Raw genomic sequence first — 22,640 nt, 5'->3', positions numbered from 1 at the left:
CTGCTCAGGTTTTTTGTGATAGGATAGGGATTTGGCTAACTTTAAATTCACTTAAGATTTACATTCCATCACTGCACTGCTAAGATTCATTTCCATAAACCAAAATTTGCAGAGTTCACAAAGCTCTGCTTACTGCCTTTGATATAAGGGTCACTCAAACCTAAATAAATATTTACTTGAATGCCTCTCAACCCAAGATTTTTATGATAAAATTCTGAAATTTACAGGACGGCCCCAAACTGCTTTTTTTTTTTTTCTACATAACAAAGCAGACCCTAGTGCGGAACATGTTAAAGTTCTCTGTTGTAAAGCCAGGTCACATGTTCAGCTTGCACAACAGTAAATCTATGCAGGTGTTAAAACAATCATGAAGTTAGCCTAGTTCTGGAGAGAAAAATGGAAATTTATTACTCCCAAACAGTGTAGACAAAGTGCTCTCAGACAGTAGCATTTATAGTGCTGATGGTGTGCAAACCCCTATGAAGTACAGGGGGCCTCATGCAGCAAGGTGCCACCCCTGGGTGCAGCAGTGGCACTTCAGAACCCCACAATCACTGAACATGTTGCTTGGGCACCTCTGTAATGGTGAGACTTGGAAAAAAGTTAACAGATTATGAATTTGCTGACAAATTCCCATTATAAATGTTTTAGTGAAGTGATCAAATGAAACATTTCAAGGTCAAGCAAGCACTTACAGTTTCTTTACATGTTGTGAGGTATTTCCATAATACATTATGTATTAATTTCATTATTTGTATTATCCTCCATAAGATTAATTAAATAACATGCATTCTATCAGCCACAGGAGAAGAAAGGATAGTTCCTTTTTTTTTTAAAAAAAAAAGCATTCTTAATTTGTCAAGTAATCCTACCATATTGAAAAGGATATTGAAAAAAAAAAACAGCAATGGTTTAAGTCCATCCTTCAGAGCAGTTAAACAATAGATTGAGTAGACCTTTTCATTAATTTTGGATGGACAGATATATATAAGTAACAAGTGTCATTTATGGTCATGAAATAGAATAAAATAAAATGTTACTCCAGAAGCTATAGGCTCATACTGTGCTACATATTCAATGTCTCTACACAAATGAGAAAACTGGAAGAAAGCTAGGAAGAACCAGATATTACTCACTTGGTGCAAAAAATGTCTGTTGACATATACTACTTATTGCAAAGAAGAAAAAATTGTTTATAGGTACATCTGTAAAAAGTCTGGAATATAGATATTCTGGAGCTCAGCAGTTTTTCATTCAATATTAATTCCTAAGTCTTTTGATATATGTATTTTATGCTGTTTCTGGGCATTTTTATATCTGCTGGCTGTAAAAACTGTTAGACTTAATAATAACAGTAAAAGTTACAGCATGTTTAAAACCTGATTGATGTTTCAGTATCTTTAACTGCATCATTTATCATAATAAGTTGTTTATATTTCATCTTTCCAAGTTAACAGTGGTGAAGCATCAATTTATCTTTTTGTTCTGATCATGACAGCGGTTGGTAACATTTCATGAATAATATTTATTCATTCTGTAAAACTGTATTATTTGCAATACTCCTCCAAATAGTATATTTCTAAATTTAGCAGAAAGCTTTATCACTAGAAAGAAGACTCCACAACACCACAGTAGTGTTTTTCCCAACTTTGGATAGCCTGCTTCCTCTGCCTTAGAGTAGAGTGGTGGTTCCTAAAATGTTGCTACAAGTTGCTGTCAGTGACACTACACAATGACTGACTGGACTGCTCCAGGATCCTACAGAAGGTACTGCCTGTGTCCAGGACAGTGACATCATGGCACAGGAAATCCAGAGCTTTTACAACAAGCAAGGAGATGAAGGGAAGAATCCTAGGTTCACATAACATTTTCATCTTTATTCCAGACCTGCTCTCTCATCCAGTCTAACATACCTTGTACCTATGAACACTTCGTGTATCCCTCTTCAAACAAAATTCTGAAAACATAAGGTACTAAAGATGTCTCGAGATATACTAATGTATTTATATTCTTTAGGATCACATGTATATCTATCAATAAGTCAAACAGTTGTGAATCAAGTTAAAAGAAGTTAAAGCTGGCTTAAAGCAAAAATAAGGAATATGATTAATCACTGGTTTTATGGGTTTACATCAATTAATCTCAGCAAAGGGACATATAGTAATCTGATGCAGTTGTAGATGGCAGAGTATGAAGAACCAAGCATACAGTATGTTAATGCCTCATTACATCTGTACACAAAACTCTTCAGTACATATTATAAAATAATTTTTCTTATTGTTAACCCTGAACTTTACTAGATTGAGAACATCCCTGTGTGAAATAAAGGCAGGGAAGAATCTATAGAAAGGAGAAAATTTATCAAGCAGTCTGAATACAAAGCTTTATATAAGTTTTATGCATGTTTAACCTCACTACTTGTGGTGTAATCCCTCTCTCTAACTCAAAGTGACTGGGGAATAGATTAGAACTGCAGCATTCCCACCTTACTGCTGGGGACAGAAGAAAGTGTACTTTCACATAAAATGTGTTTGTTCTGTACTCTGGAAACTCTTCATATGGTTCAATTTATTAATATTCCCAAAAGTTAAATCTGTTTCCCAAACATGTTTTTTGACATGTCCTATTAACCTCCAATAACCAAAAGTATTAGAATGCTGTATTTAAAGCAATATTGAACAAACCATGAAAACACGATAGAAACAATATTATTTTTGTAAGGTAAGATTAATAAAGCGAGAGTATGAACTAGGCAGTTTTTCAGTAAGATGACAAACAGAATTAAACAACTGTACTTACACATGGGCTAGGTTTTACTGCATCACTTGGGAAGAATCCAAGCTCTCCTGTTGTTAGATTTCTGCCCTGGAAAAAAAAAAATAATAATTTTTGAGACATAATTCGGATTAATAGTAAATAATAATACACATGCACAGGAATTTAGGACAACAAGAGTATATCAAAGAGTCTTTAACATAAAATGCTGTTCTAAGAAAATGTTACTCAAGAGTTGTGTGGTTTTTATTGTGGCTGAGTGTTTAATTTATATAATTAAGAAATAATTATAGCTGTTACACCCGAGAGGTTTGAGAGATGCGATGCAAGATGGGGGCTCAGAGCTCAGGTTGTGATTTCCAGTTCTGTCCATGTCTGCCAGTGTTTGATACCTTCATTAGCGTTAATTGTCTCCTTTCAAGTTGGCCTCACTCTCATGGGAGTTGCCACAATGCAGCATAACAGATTCCAAATGTGAGCACACCACAATGCAGCGGCAGCACCCAAGAAATCATGCTAACTTCAGTGCGAATTTATGGCTAATAATCCATCAGCCAGCGCAGACATGAAGTTCTATAGTTAAGGGTTCCCATAAGTGATGCAAAAAATTGGAAATCAGGTAGGCACGAGAATTAAAGATTATCTCTGCCTACTATATACATTGTTGATCCACATACACAACTGGGTGTCCAGCAGCAGAAATGCAATAAGCACAGCCTAAACTGAGCCTTCGATGCAACACAACTGCCACCCCAAAGTTGCAGGACCACCAATTTACTCTGGGCTTCTAAGGGCCAAAAGTGACCTGATCAGCTCAAAGCCATGTCTCAGCAGCTCACAACTCACCCCCAGCTTTCGTGAAGAATGGCCCCTCAGCCAGGCAGAACAGCAAAAAACCCCACCTTTCTAGTGCTAGTAAACATTTGGCTGTGACCACGCTGACCACATTTTTCATAGCTGAACAGAGCACATAGCTAACATTTCTAACATTATATTACAGATACATAAAATGAGGGCATCAAAAATAAAGCCACATTATAGTCACTGAAAAAACTGTAGCACATACAGAAAGACCAGACCACGGGAGGATATGATGTAGAGCCAGCATTATACTACCTGGCTTAGATACTGCTACTAGTACACAGTGATATGAATCACAGCTTAAAAACCCAGCAGAGCAGCAAAGATTATGAGATTAGCTGTGGTCTGTAGTGGTTAAATCATTATAGTATCACAATGCAGACATTATAATTTATACACATTCAGAATAAGGAAACTGAACTGCAGTCCACAGGCTGCACGTAACATACACACACACTTTTAAGCATTCTGTAGGCAACAAGTCAATTGCACTTGCAACAAAAAATAATCATACAGAGGAGACTGACTTAAACATTCATTGAACTGAAATGGTAGGAAACTACATCATCAGTGTGTGGACTCATATGAAAGCTACAGAATTAAGAAATACTCTCTGCCCAAGCAAAAATGCCATAATTTCCTTAGATGCCAGCACTTATTGGAAGATGCTGTTCTGTGCAGCAGTGGGACACAGAGAGGCTATAAGTGAAGTACACATTGCATGGATGCATACTTCATCAAGATCAAAGCAAAAGCAGCAGTAAAGAAGTCACATGGACAGAATCTCTCATCACACAAAATATTCCCAATTACTGTGACCACTTCAAAACTTTGCCTTTGCATTTTGAGCAATACCATGAATGCAATAAGCAGTGAGACAAACCAAGAAGGGCTTTGTCTTCTGAAGGCAAGCTTCTCATGAGATAACTGCAGATGGCTTTGTTAGTTAAAGAAATGCAAGTCTTTAACAGAACAGGGTTTTATTTATTACACATTGCTGAAGGAAACCGCTCACTTTAAAATGCTCTGTCAATAATAAGCTCATACAAATAATTTGATAATGTCCTTTGGAGACTAGGTTATTTTGTTTACATTTAGAAATCCTAGCTAAATTCTTCAAGGTTTGGTGTAATTATACGCAAAACCATGACCTGTTTTTAGACGATGATTTCAAAATTTAAGATCTATCTATCAACTCATGAACAGCAGCAAAATTACTATGCCACCATACTTCACTTCTATTAATTATTTCTTTCTGCTTTATGCTTCCTGCTTGGTAATTGCTTATTGTTTGATGAGTAAGCTTTTCTCTTGAACACTGTCCTGCAATGGCTTATGGTCATTATAAAAGAGAAGCAAAGGACTGGACAGAATTAGTTTAAAAATACATTATGTATATACTATTACATTGTATTTCGAGATTATATTAGAATTTATACTACGTGTATGTGTGTGAATATATGCATACATATTCATATATGTAAGGAACAATGAAGCCCTTCAGTCCATTTCTTTCAACAGTCTCAGCCAGACTAGAGGCTGATTCATGGCTCCTGTACCTGTTTTGATGAGGGAGACTTTCTGAAGCCATTTAACACATTTGCTCTGTATTTCCAGAATGCTGCTTGTTATTTAGCTATGCAATGCCCATTAGCTTCATTGGACATGCATAGAACTAGAACTCTAGGATCAATAAAATCCTTCTCCCATTTTCATATTGTTTACTGCAAAGTGTGGAGAAGAGAGGAAGACACAAAAAATTACAAACAAAATTAGAAACCAAAAGGCAAAAAACACGTTCAAAAGATACTTTCAGAGTGCTGCCTCCTCAATGTTTCAATTTTATAAGTATATTTATAATATACTTACTGCCTTTTAGCTGTTTACAGCAGGACCACTAACTACTGAAGCATTAGAAAGTACATCTGTAATAGCTATTACTTGATATGGATTTAATTTGCATCAAAGAAAAGCTGGTTTTGAAAAAGGAAAGGATCAGCCCAGGAAATATCTGTATTCTCTTGGCATACTTGAGAAACATGATTGCCTGAGGATGACGGGTAATTGCAATGCAAACCTGTAAAACTAGAATTATATCTTATAGTAGGCACTGCGGCACCACTGAGAGCCTCTAACCTCAGGGTAAGCAGGGACCAATTTACTCAAACAGAACTCAGAAGAAGAAAGAAATATTCACATCTATAATAAAAATATGGCTACTTCAAAGCTACACTACTACAGTTGAAACAACTAGTAGTGCTCTGGTTAAAGGGTCTGAAATTTCCATGTAAAACACCGAGTTTTCAACTCTCTTTTCCCCCAGCACCCTTTCGTTTTCTTATTTCATTCTGCAAGTGATGTTAGCCAAGCACCAGCCAGGCAAGCAGCACAGGTCTAGTCTTGCCCTTGACTGAGCAGAGAAAAGCAGAGTTCTGTGTAAGGGAACACGTGTATCAGCATAAGACCATCCTTCTTTTTACAGGCAGTCAGGTGTTTACTCAGAAGAGTAAACTAAATTGCGGCAGTATCAACACCTCGGCATTACACACTCTCTTTGAAGAAAGCTTGGGTTTGGGATGATACCAGTGAAGAAGCAGAAAGTAAATTCATGGAATTCAGAAGTGCTCACCCCAGCCATCTCATTGTCTCTGTGACTGCTCACAGTTTGTCTCTCAGAAACTTATCTGCTGTTTCATTAGGAAAAAATCCCATATTCCTCCCATTTTCCAGACTCCGTAACAGGTAGATTCGTGTGTGTATATGGTCTTGAATTGCTACAGAACTTAGCACAGCAATTGCTAAATGATCATTCAAACATTAACTTAGCAGTATTTTAATGTCTATCAAAACATATTTGATTGCAGTTAAGCTACAGCTTAAGCATTGCTTAGTAATTTGTAGTATTTATTTGATGTAAAGAATGAAAAAATTAAACCACACATACTTATATATTACAAGCACTTGAATTTCTATACTGAGCAACAGGCAACTTGAAAATCCACTCTAACATTAGCAGGTAAGATGTAAATTACTCTTAAATGGATCTTGAATAAAACTTACAGATTATAATACAAACTGTGTTTTCCAAGTTTTTTTCTTAACATGTATTTCGAAATATCAATGTCATTATAAGACTTCTAAAAAAAATCTGTATTAGGCAGTCCATGACAAGACAGCTCATGAGAAATAAAATTTCCCAAATGATGCTAATGGAGATGACAATTTCCATTAAGATTCAAATGCATTACTAAGGCTTCTGGGGAAAAAGCCTCACGTGCTTCCCAGTTTCTGCTTGTTAAGCACAGTGAGACTCTAGCTAAATCCTTTAGTGTGATAGGTACAAATAGCATCTAAGACAAGTTCCAGTAGATCAAGTTGACAGATGTATACGAACATGGCAATAAAATCAGCCCTACAAGGTGCCAATAATTCCGGCTAGTCCTAAGTGTATTAGTCAGATGATTACTTTCTAGTCAGTCGCATATCAAAAGTGTGATTAAATGCTTCTATGGATCAGAACTCAAGGCCTTGCAGAACCAAGTCCTACATACGAAACTATATAGGTCAAAAGCTCACAACCAACATTTGAAAAAAATTTATTTTTAGTGATGTGACATGTCTATGGTCTGCTAAGTAACATATTGTGAGAGTTCTGAGGTGGGGCCTGTTTGTTGTTGGTTGGGTTTTTTTGATGTTGTGTTTGGTTAGGGTTTTTTGTGGTTTTGTTTGCGTGTTCCTTGTTTGTTCGGTGGGGGGAAGACAGGTGTTACAGTTATTCACATAAACCATAGAATTGCTTTATCTATTAACAACTATGACTTCCCCACGTTAAGTGTTCTTCAGGATGATGCAGTGGCATAGGAACAGATTTCACTGATTCAGTCCTGAAGAGTTTGGAGACAATTAAGTCCTAACTGAAGCTAGCAAAAAAATAAACTGAATTACCTAACTCATGTAAGAGACCAAGCAGTTTTTATAATTAAATTCATTAAATTATTATAGCCTCAAAGAAAAAAGAAAATCATAAAGACAGACACAGGAAAAATTCAAGACAACAACAGACGCTTCCCAATTGTTGGTCTATTAATATCCTGAAAGTTCTTCTATTTAGTTCTATTTTCATTTATCCAATATCAGTAGTACACAGGATTCTAGTATGAATAGTTAAGAAAAATGACACATTTTAATGCATTTGTCTTTCAAGTGAATGCAAGAGAGCCTTTTGAATCTGTTTATAGTTCTCAATTAAAAAGAAACGTCAATAACTGAAGTAGAGATGTGAACCACATGATACTGAATTTTGCCACCAAGAGAATATACTTTTCCTATGTACAAAAAAAAACTATCCTCAACCGATTTGAGAGGTCATCAAGAAGTTTAGGTGTTGTTCTGTTTTGCAGAGCTGTTTCTTTCCCCTATAAATCTAATATTCATAATTGGGTTTTGCCAATATAGCTTTTAGTCCTGGTATGTTAAAGCAGCACTGACTGAAAATTCACAGGACTTCACTGTTTATGTGCCAAACATTCTCCTTAACTCTTATAATTTCAATAAAAGGATCGCTACCAATGCCGTATTCTTGCAGATTTGTTTACCGGGACCTTAAGGCTGCGAGAATGAAGTTTTACACAATACAGAAACTACTGCCGCTTTTTAAAGTAGTATTTTAAAAGTAGTAGTATTTTAAAAGTAGTAGTATTTTAAAAGTAGTAGTATTTTAAAAGTAGTAGTATTTTAAAAGTAGTAGTATTTTAAAAGTAGTAGTATTTTAAAAGTAGTAGTATTTTAAAAGTAGTAGTATTTTAAAAGTAGTAGTATTAAGACATTTATTTTGTAGTAGTATTAGACACTTATATTGGATAAAACATAAAGATATTATTTTATTTCAAAAAGGAAAAAAGTTACAAAATAACTATATCAAATAAGAATATAATATCTGGGACTAATATAATACAGTCATTAGCTAAATCATCCAATACCTGCCAAAATAAGCTATGTGCATCTCCTCTAATCAGTTCAATAGTGTCTCCTATCTGGATGTACAATGGTGGACCATCATGTGTTGCCGGCTGTGGTATTCCACTGTAGTTTCTAATCACTTGCATTTTTGGTAATCCTGAACAAACAAACAAACAAACAAAAAGAAACAAAACATAAGTAAGCATATATCTTCAGTTAATGACAATGTATAAAATCTGAAGACCACAAATCAATCAACAAAGAGACACTGTCTTTAATAAGTACCTGACTAAAGCAATGCCTTAGTACTATACCACGTACAACCTAGTAGAAAAGAACTACTTCGAAAAAAACATCTTTGTCCTCCCTTCTTATCGGGGTAAAGTTGATTTCGTGTCTATGGAGGCTCTTTCCTGTACATGTGCACCCCTGGCTCTGCATAAGGTTCAAATATCAAGGCTATATTTGTAGTTCAAGGAAAAAATTGTGATGAACTAGTATTAAAGACACCAATACGAATAATCTCATCAGCTTTAGACCAGTATTATCAAAAAGCCTACTGCTGATGAAAACATGCCCAAGAGACAATTCTTCTAGGCTTCTCGTAAGCCTTTTTCTTCTTCTGAAAAAAAAAAAAAAAACCAAAAAACAAAACACACAAACAAACAAACAACAAACACACACAAACAACAGACAGTGGTTTTGGATACATGTAGCAAAGCCTGGATCAATTTAAGGTTCATGTTCTTAACAGCACTTAAAGAATCATAGTGTATTGCACTAAAAGAGCATGTTGTTATATAATAATACTGGAAATCAAGTGAAGTACCACCCACTCCATAATAAAGACTATTTCAATTACTCTCCGTACATCTTTAAGTAAAAAATTATAAATAATTTCCCTGGTTGTATGGGGATATAGTGGAAGATCTGGCAAGGAGGCTAGTTAAATGTAAATACGCTCAAGTGACTTGCACCTGTCTGTAGAAAAGGCACATACATCACACTAATTGTTTTACTGATCTCATGTGCTTAGTGAGTAGAATCTCTGTGTTAGATAGCATAGGCCTGTGAGAAATTCTAGGCACCTTATCACTATGTCTGACATTCCTGCTTTGTTGTGAGAAAGAGCGAGAGGCTGCACCTGCCTGAAGCCTTGAAATACAGGCGAGCTCAGCAGCCTCAGCAATCTTCCAGCCCGGCTGAACTGACCAGTGCCTGTGTCCCCACTTGGGTCACCTCTGCTGGGAGCTTAGGTGCTACTTTGGAGATCCCCCAATAGAGAGGTAACTAAAATAAAATTTGCTCTTTGCAATGCATTCATGGCCTCTGGCTCTTCTTGCGACATGCCTGCGTGTGTGTACACACTGGTTTTAACTCCACGTGGGATGTTAAAAATTACCGCAATTAAGTGAACATATCCATTTATAATCTTATCCAGAACATTTATGGTTAAGTAAGATTTTGTAATAATGTATATTAATAAAAACAAGAGTAAAAGCATGCAAAGTCAAGGTAGCTGGGCTGCCATATTCAAGCAGTTTCTTGCTGGAGAATCATGATTAACTTAATTCTAACAACAAAGGATCAACAGGCCTACAAAAGACCTATTTCTATTGCAAAATGGCCACTGTAATTTAGGTGGCAAGAAATACAATTACCCATGTTCTCTTCTAAATTGTATGAAAGATGAAAGAGAACACCTTCAATAATTACTACTCACTGTATTTAAGAATAAATACTAATCCAAAGCGCTGACAAAATGTTAAGCAAAGTAATACCAGCTCTTACGTTACTCAACCCAAATGACACTGTAACTTTCCCTGTTTCTTCAAGTTATCTGTGACACTTAAAATGAACACCTAATTTTAGAAAGCCATTAATCCACTTAGGTAAATACTAGATTTTGCTTTATTTCTCAGCTGAAGGCTGTCACATTTTCAAATACTGATTCAGCATCAGTAAATGTTGTATTTATTGTGTGGCAAATGGAAGCATACCTGCTCAAAGCTGACAACTTGGTTCTAATGCAAGGAAATTCCCTCAACAGAATATACATAATAACTCTGTATATGTGTCAAAACTGTAAGCATGCACTCAGAGACATATTTGGAAGTCGAAATAAATGCACAAAAAATATTCATGTTATGAAACCTTGTATCAGATGATTTAGTTTATCACTTTTTTGGTGTGCAAATACAATATACTTAAAAATCACCTTTGCATTGATCTCATCAGAAGATAATAAAGAAATATTCTCATGCACTTTTCAGTGCAAATCCTGGGGTTTTTTAAAGATACTATATGTCTGAATTTATTAATCATAAGCACATGTAAGATAAGTTATTTCTTCTTCACTGGTAATTATGATTATTGGCATCTCTGAAAATCAGAGAAGAGAACATGGTGGGGAGCCACATGATGTGTCACCTAGCAGAATTATTCAAAAGGTAACAGAGAAATAATCATGTTAAAACATATCATGCTTAGAATACGTGTGTATAATTCAATATACTTAATTCTGTAAAATCCTACAGGAATTTTTCTTAGAAAATTCCCTTGGCAGATAGAATATTGGGAGATCTGATCTAAGACCTCTTGACATCACTAGAAATAATCCTATTCATTCAAACAGTTTTTTGGGTTAGGGTCTTAGTCTTAACAGAGTTCATTATCTTGCTTCGGATCCCTTCTTAAAACTTCTTTGCCACAATGCCTACAGAAATTGTGACAGCTATAGCATCAATGTGCCAAAGATGCTCTCTAGTATGGTAACCAACAATCATATTCTTCTACTGTAATTTTACTACCTACTTTTTTCCAACCATCATCTCTGGTCTACCTAGGAGTTCCTTGTGTTCAGCACTGTTTTTGCCATGAATACACAATGCCTAGCATGATGTATTCACACTAGCACCAGACCTACATAAACCAGCATCTTGGATACATGGCTAGGATTCCCATACATTGCAATAAGAACACCATTGTGATTTCATTAAAGGTTGTATTACTGTCAGTCATCTACTTTACTAATGATACTGTGTGCTAGCTTCAAGGTCACTGATGAAAGACGCATGTATAAAGAAAGGAAATTATTTTCTGGTGCTAATTATTTAACCACATGTTAGAATTTACTCAGATTCTGAAAAGTACTTTGTACCTCAAAGTACAAGAACTGAGGATAAATTCACACTCCAACAACACAAGTGTCTGAGTCACAGAGAATACATTCAATACCAGCAATACCTGACATGGGTAGACAGCCTATATTGATCAAAGATATAGAAGCAATGCATGTGCAACTACCGTGTTTTACTCGTCGTAGGAAAATAACATCAAAAGGACCTGTCCCTGTTACATGATTTTAAATTTTTTTTTTTTAAATCATTTTTTCCAGAAGCAAAAGACTAAATGAAATCTTTGAATGTATCAGAAACAAGCACATACTATTCTGGAATAGCTATTTTTCCACGGATAAGTGTCCTCCCACAGAACTTCCCTTACATCACCATTAGGCACAGAAGAAATAAATGGAGTACAGAGAAGTTAAAAAATTGAGGTAAAGAGTCAAAGAGCTCCAAACAGAATAGTCAACTTTCTTTCTACCATATAACTACAGACTTGATAACAGGAGCTAAGAAACCATTTAGCAAATTAACATTGAGATGGTGTACATTTAATTGGACAGAATATAGTCAGCCCTTTACCTCCTGACCTACACAAAGTACACCGGGGCGTGATGGATCAAGTCCCATCCATCGTTATCTCAGGAACCAGTTCATACAATCTTTCAGCTGTTTAGCAAGCCTATCAGCTTATTCTAAAACTAATTTGTTTGTTCTTACTGTTGATTTTAGAATTTTAATTTCTGAGCACTTAGAATCTTCTTCTACTTTCCAGTGTAAATTATTTCATTATGAACTTATACCCACCTAGAGGCAGCAGTCTGAATAGCGCTTTTCCTTGTCTGCATTTATTTTCATAATGTAGTTATAGAGAGCAATCATACCCTTTTTAACCTTCATTTTGCTAGGCTAAATGAGCCAAGTTCCTTTAGCCTCCTCTCAAAACAGATCAATTCCTCCAAGGTAGCATAGCAACTGCTTTACTGAAGTTCAGACAGACAAGATCTAGAAAATTTTCCTTGTCTATCTTGAAATTTCATTCTTAATTGGCACAAAGATTCATCACAAAAACACTCATTAAGAATCCTGAGTACTTGCTGTAATATAATAATGCAGACATAGTACAGTTAGAATACCCATTATATACGAAATTACGAGAACATATAAACTATTTTTATTCCTCACAGCAGCTCAGCATTTACGAATGGTACTGAATGACCCTCAGAGTTTCATGCAGTGATTCAAAAATGTTATTTTTTTTGCTAACAACATGCATAATACCTGCCCTATGATGACCTCTATCTGACAAAATTGATTCAGGCATCTGTTATTTCCAAACAACATGGAATGCAGTTTACACTTTGGACAGGGATCATTTTAGCATACAAAATAACGACATAGAGTATAGGAGACCAAAGCTGGAAAGTGAATTTGTGGACATACTATATACCATTACCACCAAGATGTGAACCAGCTGTCCCTGCATTAAACACCATTCCTAGTTAATATGAGTCTTGAAGGAACACTTTCTTTTTCTCTAGTGAAAATATAGCCTCATCACAGATATTTATAACCTGATCCAAAAATCACTAACATAATGGAAGAAAGCCTCCTGACTTCATGAGGCTTTGAATCTGAAACAGAATTTTAGACTGTCTGACAAGGCCACATCTTAATGTTTCCAGAATCTCAACACAATGACAGGTGCCTTTCCTATAGGAAATGACACAAAGTCTCACTGAATCTGTCCTTTCCTTCACTGAAATAGCATTTTGGGTGTCTGTTTGGACACTCCGAACTTGCCTTAAGCCTTTCCGGTTTCTATTTTTGTAACTACATAAAATAGGGCATACAGCTCTGCTAAGGAACAGACTGACATTGAGTGACTGATAAGCCTTCCATAGCAAAGACCAGAAGAGATGCTACATCTCAAATCTCAGAGTAGGTCCATCTCCAGTCATCTTCACCCTCCAGCACAGAAATGAGGGGAAAGTAACCCACACCAGTATCTCATTGACTCATTGGATTAAATGTCTCGGCAGTGACCCACAGTGTTCTGAATCATTTTAGCAGCATAAACTAAAGACACACAGGCAAAGGAGACTTTGTATTGAAATAAAAACAACAAGGAGTTAAGACAGAGACGAAAAACAGATGGGTTGACGAGGACAGCAGTGTGAAGAGCAGGTGGACAGTTATACCCTCAATCTAAACAACCTTGACAAGCAAACAGCAGCTTTGCCACCTTTTCTGGCAACATTTTAGTCCAATACTATTATTAAAGTTAGTTGAAGGAAAGCTCTATTGTGAGCATAGACTATATGAAAACAAAGTCCTGTGGCATTTGCTGTATATTCTTCAGCTCACCTAGCTTCAGTGTTTAAAATTCCTGTTCCTAATGATTTTGTTAAGAATTACAGTAAACTGGATTCTTCTCTCTTGCATTTATCAATAGACCTACTTCTTAATTCCTAATCAGTGTCTCCACAACCAGTGAAAGTCAACAGCTTTGTACAGTTTCTGTCAAAGGCAAAGCTTGTCTAGAAGGACTTTTCAGTCAGTGAGGACACAAGAGAAAACCAAGGCTACATAATCACTTACCAAAAAAACTCCATTTCTAGGGCTGTCTATTAATGACATCAAAGAAAATACATTGGGCTTTTTACTTTTAGGCCAAGTACTTATGACAGAAATTACACAACTCATATACATGGAACATGCCAGCACAGTCTTTTAAGTGCACTCTTCAGCATAGCAATGATTTAAATAATTACTACTGGAGAAAAGTAATACAATTAATGTGTACATAGACATACCTCAAATAATACATTTTAATTGAACTTGTAATTCTCCTAGTCTTAAGTCATTATTTTTGTATTTCATAATTTAAAGTTCTAATTTTGGATATTGCTTATAAGCTTTACATTCAGACAATATGACTGAAATGCTGACAGTGCCTAAGAATCACTTCTGAATGTTTCACTTGTCATCTCTTTAGTTGTTTTGGTTTTGAGTAGTGTTCAATAAAGTCTCAATATTTTTCATATGACTAACCACAACCCCTGAGTTTGTTACTTGATTCAAAAAAGTCAAAAAACTTCTGAAAGCTGATTAATAAAACATTTAACAGTTACCATGAGCCTTACTCAACTAAGCGTTTAATTTCTGCTTACAAATGTATATAAGCAGAGCAGCCATAGCAGGGCTTTCTTCCATAAACAGAGAACTCAAAAGCACCAGGGGGGAGCAAGAATCTTCACTATTTCATAATTCCAATTGCCAGTTTGTAATATACTCCAAACCACATCTCATGAACACTCACATTTCTCACCCACTTCCACAGAAACAGAAGATACAAACACTATCATCCTATGGGACAAATAAAACTACTGAAGAATTTTTTTTTAATAGTCCTAGCCCTGCTTTCTGTGATTGTCTTCCCTCAACTTTTCCTGCTGCTATACATCCTCAAAAACCTTCTTGAAGCAGCGTTTGGGGTTCCCTCCAGTCCTCTGCTATCTGCCAAATCTTCTCTAATTATTCAAAGACTCAATTTTTCCACCCTTTCTCTTCAATGCTGTATATATAAACTGTATTCTTGGCAGAGACCTCTGCAAAAATGGTCAACCATCAAATAAAATGAAGGAGTGTGGGAGGAAAAAATCTGTCTGCTAACAGTCTGATCAACAACTTGTTATCAGAAACAGAAAAACACCACAACTCAGGAAGCCCTTTTGCTTCTTCAGGTTTTGTAGACCTGATCATTAGCAAAAAGCCCCCTAATAAGTATCTGTATCTCCATTTTCCAAATAAGATCCACACAAAACTTGGAACTACATTGCAGATCATAGCAGGAGTTCATTACAAGAAAAACAAGTCTAGTTATGTTATTCAATTTACATGGTTGCATTTTTCAAATCGTGTGACTTCAGAAATATTTCTACACAGATTTTTTTATTTTTTTTTTTTTTTAATATATTGCAGTAGCTTTGTTTTCTTAAGTAACAATGTATAGACAGATACCTTCTCGTCATCTGACTATCAGTATTTGACTTCACTCAAACGCTTTTTCGGCAAGGACATTTGAAGATAACTCTCTCTTTATGCTTAGTGACAAGATAAGCAGCATTAGTAAAATTAGCAGCATGTGAACATGGACACTCACTGATGCAGAGAGTCCCATCTCAGTAACAGCTTTAAGTTTTCAGGTCATCCAAGTCAAGGCCAAACTCAGTGCTTAGCTTAGTGGTCCTATAAATACAGCTAGCATTTATTTTGATCAGAAATAAGCAACTTAGCTAAGAAAATTCAGAATCCAAACTGAATTTTCAGAATTTAATTTTTATTTAGAACAATAACTCCAACAGAAGGTATTTTCTTACTGAACTCCTAAGCAGGGACATTTGGCACATCATGACATTCATTTTAAGGAATCTGGAAGCTTGTTTCTGTGCAAGAAAAAACAGGCACTGCAAAAATGCTTCTGAACAGCCTTGCATTTAACACTAAGAGAAAGCCACAAGGGCTGCCTCTTTGGAAATGAATGAACCTATCATTATTTAGATGACCAATGATAATTTCTCTCTCATGCCCTTAAGGGTCATTCTGCTGACAGTTCTAAAAGATTAACTCCTCAGGTTTAAATTTATTTTTTGTTTTTCAAAATAGAACAGAAGGAAAAGAAACTGTGAAGGATTTGGGGAAGTCAGGGGACAAAACATTACAATGGAGAACAAACAATCTGAAAATTAAGTATACTGCAGAAAGCACCTACTGACACACAAATGTCAACCCATTCCTGTTTGCACAAACATTCAAACACTCAGTCTTCTCTTAAAATACATATATTGGCTTTTGTACATTCATATGTAACTGCAGCAATAAAGGGAAGGATTGTTTTTCAGCTGTACTTTTTTTTTTTTTTTTTTTTTTAGCTTGACACAAACTTTAGCACAATAATTTAGAAAACCTGGACATGTCTTACATGGATAACTGTGGATTGCAAAAGCAAGAAAGGATGTTTAAAATGATAGAAATTTCATATGCAACAACATGTCTTATTATTTATACTTAAAACCAGTTACTTGGTATTTAAAACTTTGATGCCTGCAGTCTGTCCACCCTCAAAAAAGAGGGCTTTCTCCCAGACTGCACTGAAAAAAGCCAGAAGAGAGCAAGGAAGGTCACTGGCTTTATAACAGTCACAGCCACATATATTTCATGATAAATGAGAGTGAAAATTATTTTACTTTTGCTGACAGACCTTGGTTTCCCTTTCATAGTAAGTCTTCATCCAAACAAGTCTTAAGGACTCTTTTGAAGTCAAAATTTTAAGAAACACAAGTTTGTGCAGGCTACCAGTCCCTACTTGTAGTGACATAAACAGCTGTTTTTGAGAGAGTAAGGGATTTTGGAACTGTCTAGGTTGAGAAGAATCTCAGCACTTGGAACAAATATTAGAAATGGCTGTGTGTTAAACATCTGATTATGTGAACAAAGAATATCCAGGTTTCAAAAATAATGTTTTCATTGATTTGACAAAGTAATGAAATCTCATCATTTCAGTGTAGTTCATTGGGAGGACTGGGGATATAAATTTAAAAAATAATGTCTCAAAGCTAAGAAGCTTCACTATTTTCTTTAAAACTGAGTAAAACAGAGTTTTGGCATATGAATTAAAAAGCATGGTACATGAGGCATTGCTTTTTATACAGGCACAAGGTATGAAAATTAACCAATGTTAATTATCACATCTTTTAATGTGGTGCCATAGACAGCCATGGCATTCTAAAATGTGTATTTGTTCAAACAAGTACCTGCCCTGAGGAGCTAACAACTTATGTTGGGCAGATACTATAGATGAGCTACAGAGGTGTGACCAGAGAGTAGTAGATTATATACAGTAAAAGGCTCTGAAAAACAGGCACGAATCTTAGAAGATAAAAATCCATTATTCCACAGAAGTAATTACTTCAAGCTATATTTTTAATACTACTTTTTGCTTGCCCAGGGATGATGATTCTGCAGCAAGTAGTAAAAGGAAAAAGGCTTAAGAACAAGAGCCTCCCCTTTGAAACTGAATTTAATACTGTGAAATGCCATGCATCTTGTACATGACCCAGGCATTTTTCTGTTAAGCATTCACAGATTGAATAATTTTGAAAAGAACCTGATCAATTGAGTATAAACACACAAACTTTGTCCTTTCTGAAAAATAAATATACTGCAGCAAGAATACACTAGTCAAATCTCACCTGCAGAGTACCTGAATGCATAGCATGACAGAAGGCAACCCTGCCTTTCAACAAGTCTACTCAGCACAAATGGAATTAGTCATCCTGACTACTCTGTACACTTGAGTGTACAGATACTGTACACCAAAATAATAATCACGGGCAGCAGGATGGTAACTGTGCACAATGCAACCCATGAAAATGCACACTTATACCACTTAGAATCTTTCACGAGTCCCAAACAAAATTTAGAAATATGCATTGCTGACAGCCTGCTGAGATTTTAATCATCAAGCATTGCAAAAATGAAAATTTAATTATCTTTCATGCAATGTCTTTGTGCTCAGTATTGACTCATAACATCTGTCTCTAAGATAAATGGCCTTATTCTCCACTGCTGCTACTTAAAAGAAGCAAATTCTCTGGAAATTTTAACTTATTACACAATGTGGTGGGGAAGTAGCTGATGCCTGGCAAAGCAGGCAGGTTGCAGCAAATGACAGAATAATCTTGCCTGCATGCACCCTCTTCATAATGCTACATATTCCTTAATTTTTTTAAGTTAAACACTCTTGAGATCTTCCTCTTCAAGCAATTTTTATTTTCTGTGCCCTTTACCCTGATTACAGCAGGTACCTCTTACTTCTTAACTGACAGTTCTTAATCTACATCCAAAAACATTTCAGGCTGATATAGACCTTCTTTGCATAGAAACATCTGTAGACGAATGTCACCCAAATTACGGCATTATATTAAGCAATGAAAAGACACTGTTGTTTTGGCTGAAACAAGCCTCCTTTCAAAAAGTATGGCTACTGATTTCTGGTTTGTATAGTTTATAGCAAATAAGTTATTTTCTTTGGAACAAAAGAAAATAAGAACAAAAATAGAACAAAACTTGCCTTCACTACAAAAAATTTGTGTTATAAAAGTAAAACAGAATGAGTACATATTTTGTGGTTACTGCAATGTAGTTGAAATTGTATATCTCCAAATAATACACACTTGTGATTCTGATTTTATGCCGCATACTTCGCACATTTGAAGCACTAACTACCTGTGAAAACAACTTCTAGGAAATCCAAAAGGCGTAATAGTTTGTGATATCTCCAGTTTTTCCACAAATTTGTAGTATTCCTAGCCTCATTCAGTTGACATATCTATACACAAACATTCAGACCACGTTTGAAGTACCCAGTGAGTACAAAAACCTATGTATCTTACATATCTGACCTCACTGTCTTCATTTAGAAGTTACCCTTTCTTTTCTAGCAGTCAGAAATTATGTACTACTCTGATACACTAAAGTTGCCGCAAACTTACTCCCTTTTTATCAAAGAAAAATATTTTTAATTTTGAGTACAAATTTTAATAACTGTTTAAAAAATTAAATGGCTTAATTTTCTATGTTTACATATAAATAAGTCCACCTGAAGATGGATCGCAAGTTGAGTAGGCAGTAAAAGGGTGTTGTTTTAAAGATAACAATGAAAACATACAATAAAATCATCCATGATCACTTGAACTTTTTTTTAAAATCAAGAGGTTATTGGTCCCCTGTCAACATATCTATCCTACCATAATAATCAGGCTCCATCTTAAAATCTTTTTGTTTCTTTCTCTCCTTCACAAGAAAACTCTCATATATGCATCTTCCCAATAGGGAAGGTTCTCCTATTTCTGCTTTCCAGTCTCAATGTGGATTATCCTCTCCAGAAAACAGTGGGTAATTTGCTAGGATATAAGCAATACCTGAAAGCAATAAAGGACATAAACTGATGTTTCATTTAGTCCAGGATTAGTGTATTCTGTTGTATCCCCACTGACTGTGCAGCCTCAGGACTGAGCTGGTGCAGCTTCAGCAACCCAATCAGAAAGAAAACACTTATTTCCTTGTCACTGCCACCACCACTGCCTTCCATGACCAGATTTCCATTATCTCACTGAAGTGACTAAGTCCTGTGACTGGATGATCATTAGATTCAAAAGAAAGGGCAGTGAAGGAACGCCTGGGTGGGAGAAAGCACCACACCTTGTGGCAACAGACTGCAGTTACATCAAAGAATCACCAGAGATCAAACTGACACCAGCAGAACACCCAGAGTTGGTTCTTTCTCCCAAAAATACTGTCTGGACAAAGAATACCATTACGCACTCAAATCCCAGCACCAGCTCTTTGAGATTAGTTGATCATTCGATGTTTCTCAAATGCCAGAGCCACATGCAGAGCGATGTACAATTACAGGATTTAAATCAATACCACCAGAAACAGACAAACAACAAAACCAGCACAAAATGCACAAGAGCAGTCAGAGATTTAAGTTTCCACCATTATGTCTCATACTCCTTGCCTTTTAGAGCCATCTGCTTTATTTATCCTCTCTTCTCCCCGTGATCAATTGAAAAAAGGGCGAAGGAGGAAACTATCAGGCAATCTGGAGGGTCTTACAGTAAAAAAATTTCAAACATTGAAATTGTTAATGTTGTGGCATTCAGTGTAATCCACTGCACTAAAATGATCACTGCTGGTTGCAAGATGACTGCTAGTGCCAGAGATCAGCTGTTATTCTGGAAGGAAAGCTGTGAACCATCCATGCAGCACTTGTATCATACTTCATGCAATTTGCTGCTGCCAAATCCAATTAAGGAAAAAATCCAAGAACAGTAAACATGCTGCTTTATCATCTGAACTAAAAGACATAGTGCCTCATGCTCTCTCCTCACCCCACATCTCCGATTCCAGTTGGGCTGGTTAAAGAATAATCTCTAAGGTTAGTGGGACTGAGGCATGTTTTCAAGGTATCAGATAATGAAGTTACTATTTAATTCCCTGTTACACACTAAAGTTTAAGAAATGCAAGTCACAGAAGGTGCAAGACTGAACATGTTTTCTTTTTATCTGCAGGTCAGCAAGAGCAGCAATAAGGGCTGAGCTCAAGTGATTTACCTCAATCCCTTATAAAGGTACCTTATGTTTTTCCTGGGTAAATCACATCAAAGTGTTAAAATAACTGTGTTGCATGAATTGATTCTACTGAAAAAGAAAAAAAAAAAAATCAGATCAAATTTTTAACCTGTCACTATGTGAAAACACCAAATCTGAACTTGCCAAGTTGTTTCATTACGATCTGCAACCTATTTCTTAAAAAAGCCTCAGTACCACAGAAGCAGGAGGTGAAGTTCGAAAGCAATATTTTAAAGAAGCTCAGCTGTAAGCAGTGGATGTCACAACACAGGTATCTGATGATTGTATGAGGCAGACTGGTAAATCCTACCATAAAAACAGACATATATAAAAGCTTCTGCATAAGGAGAATTAGGCAGACAAAGGTTTTTCAGGCTAAGAGATGACTAGAGGGGATATGACAGAGAGAACTCACAAGTGGCATAGAGATAGTGGCCAGAGAAGAATGAATTCTTCATTTATATTCACTTTCTTGATTCAAAAATAAGAGGCAGCAAACTAAAAGGCATCAGGTTTAAAACAAACCAGAAGTAGTATTTCATTCACAAAACCAATGATGAAAGTAACAGCTAAAGGACGTTGTGAGCACCAAGATTTTAGATTGTCTCAAGAAGTGGTAAAGAAAATATGTGGAAGAAAAACTAAGAGCTAAGAAACAAAAACACAAGGTACTGGGGGAAGTACCACAACATCTCACCCCATATTCTATCCTCAAGCACCCATTTAATTGGCTGCTGTTGAAGCAGGGGTGCTGGGCTGGCTGCTTCAGCCTCACTGTTCTCTTCTCTGGGAAGCTCAAAGAGGTGAGCAGATTAAAAACTCTCCTGAAAAAGCAGCATCGGTTTCTCAGGCTCTTGCCTGCAGCCCCTTTTACCAAGCTGTAAAACCCTCCTCAGGCAGAGGCAGTTCTGGGAGCTTCTCTGCTGTGAATTTCCAGCAGTCTTTTTTCTCCCATGGGATGGCTGCATTCAGTTTTACAATGTTTCCCAAATTCTTTGTGTGAGAATTACTTTGAAGTAGTGATCAAATACTGATTTAGTTAAATGAGTGAGCCACAAAAAAAAGAAATCATATGCTTTAGACTACTGTTAAAATTCAGTAACTTTTGACTATTTTTAATCATTCATTGCCTTATTATCTTTGTTTTGCTTTCTGAGAATGACAATACACTGAAGATTAAAATCAGATATGAAAATAGGTGAGTAAATGCAATATTCCTTTTGAAGATGAATAAGAGATTCTTAAATCCCAATAAACCTCAGGAAAATACTATGCAATTCCCTTCTATGTGCCATGGTAACTAAAGGCAACTTTGGACCATATGATTTCTGCACATGCCTTTCCTTTTTTCTTTTTTTTAACAGTACTGTTCTATTTTTTGTGTGTAAAAAGCAGAACAGTATTTTTTTGTTTTATTGATCACACTTGTATGCCCCTTTTGTCCACTTCTACCTTAATATTTTCATTTTTCCTGCCTGCAAACTCCCTTGTATTTATAGTTACCCGTAAACAGGTATGTTTTGCTTAGAACAGTCCATGTTGAGAGTTTTTTTATGAAGGAAAATAGGAAGATACTGTGGGATTTTTAACCCACCCCACCTTAAAAAATATGCTAATACACACTGAGCATGTATCAAAGACCATTATTTCTCTAAGAAGAAAAATAAAATGTTGGTTGCTCAAGATACAGACAGTCCCAAAAACACATCTAATAAGACAAAA

At 35.9% G+C, this 22,640-nt stretch overlaps 1 protein-coding gene across 2 annotated transcripts in view; it reads right to left on the bottom strand.

The window, feature by feature from the left end:
• VAV3 (vav guanine nucleotide exchange factor 3) overlaps nt 1-22,640 on the bottom strand; it is a 164,861-nt gene that overhangs the window by 23,959 nt on the left and 118,262 nt on the right. For both annotated transcript variants that reach the window (XM_065842557.2, XM_071810350.1), the window contains exons 20-21: nt 8,616-8,752; nt 2,800-2,865 (exon numbers count right to left, since the gene is read on the bottom strand). In XM_065842557.2, the coding sequence (XP_065698629.1) occupies nt 2,800-2,865; nt 8,616-8,752 (203 nt within the window). The remainder of the gene's footprint in view (nt 1-2,799; nt 2,866-8,615; nt 8,753-22,640) is intronic.

The sequence above is a fragment of the Patagioenas fasciata genome, chromosome 6 (genome assembly GCF_037038585.1).
Source record: "Patagioenas fasciata isolate bPatFas1 chromosome 6, bPatFas1.hap1, whole genome shotgun sequence".
NCBI lineage: Eukaryota > Metazoa > Chordata > Aves > Columbiformes > Columbidae > Patagioenas > Patagioenas fasciata.
Note: the sequence above shows the minus strand (reverse complement) of the source record. Positions and strands in the feature narration are given on the sequence as shown.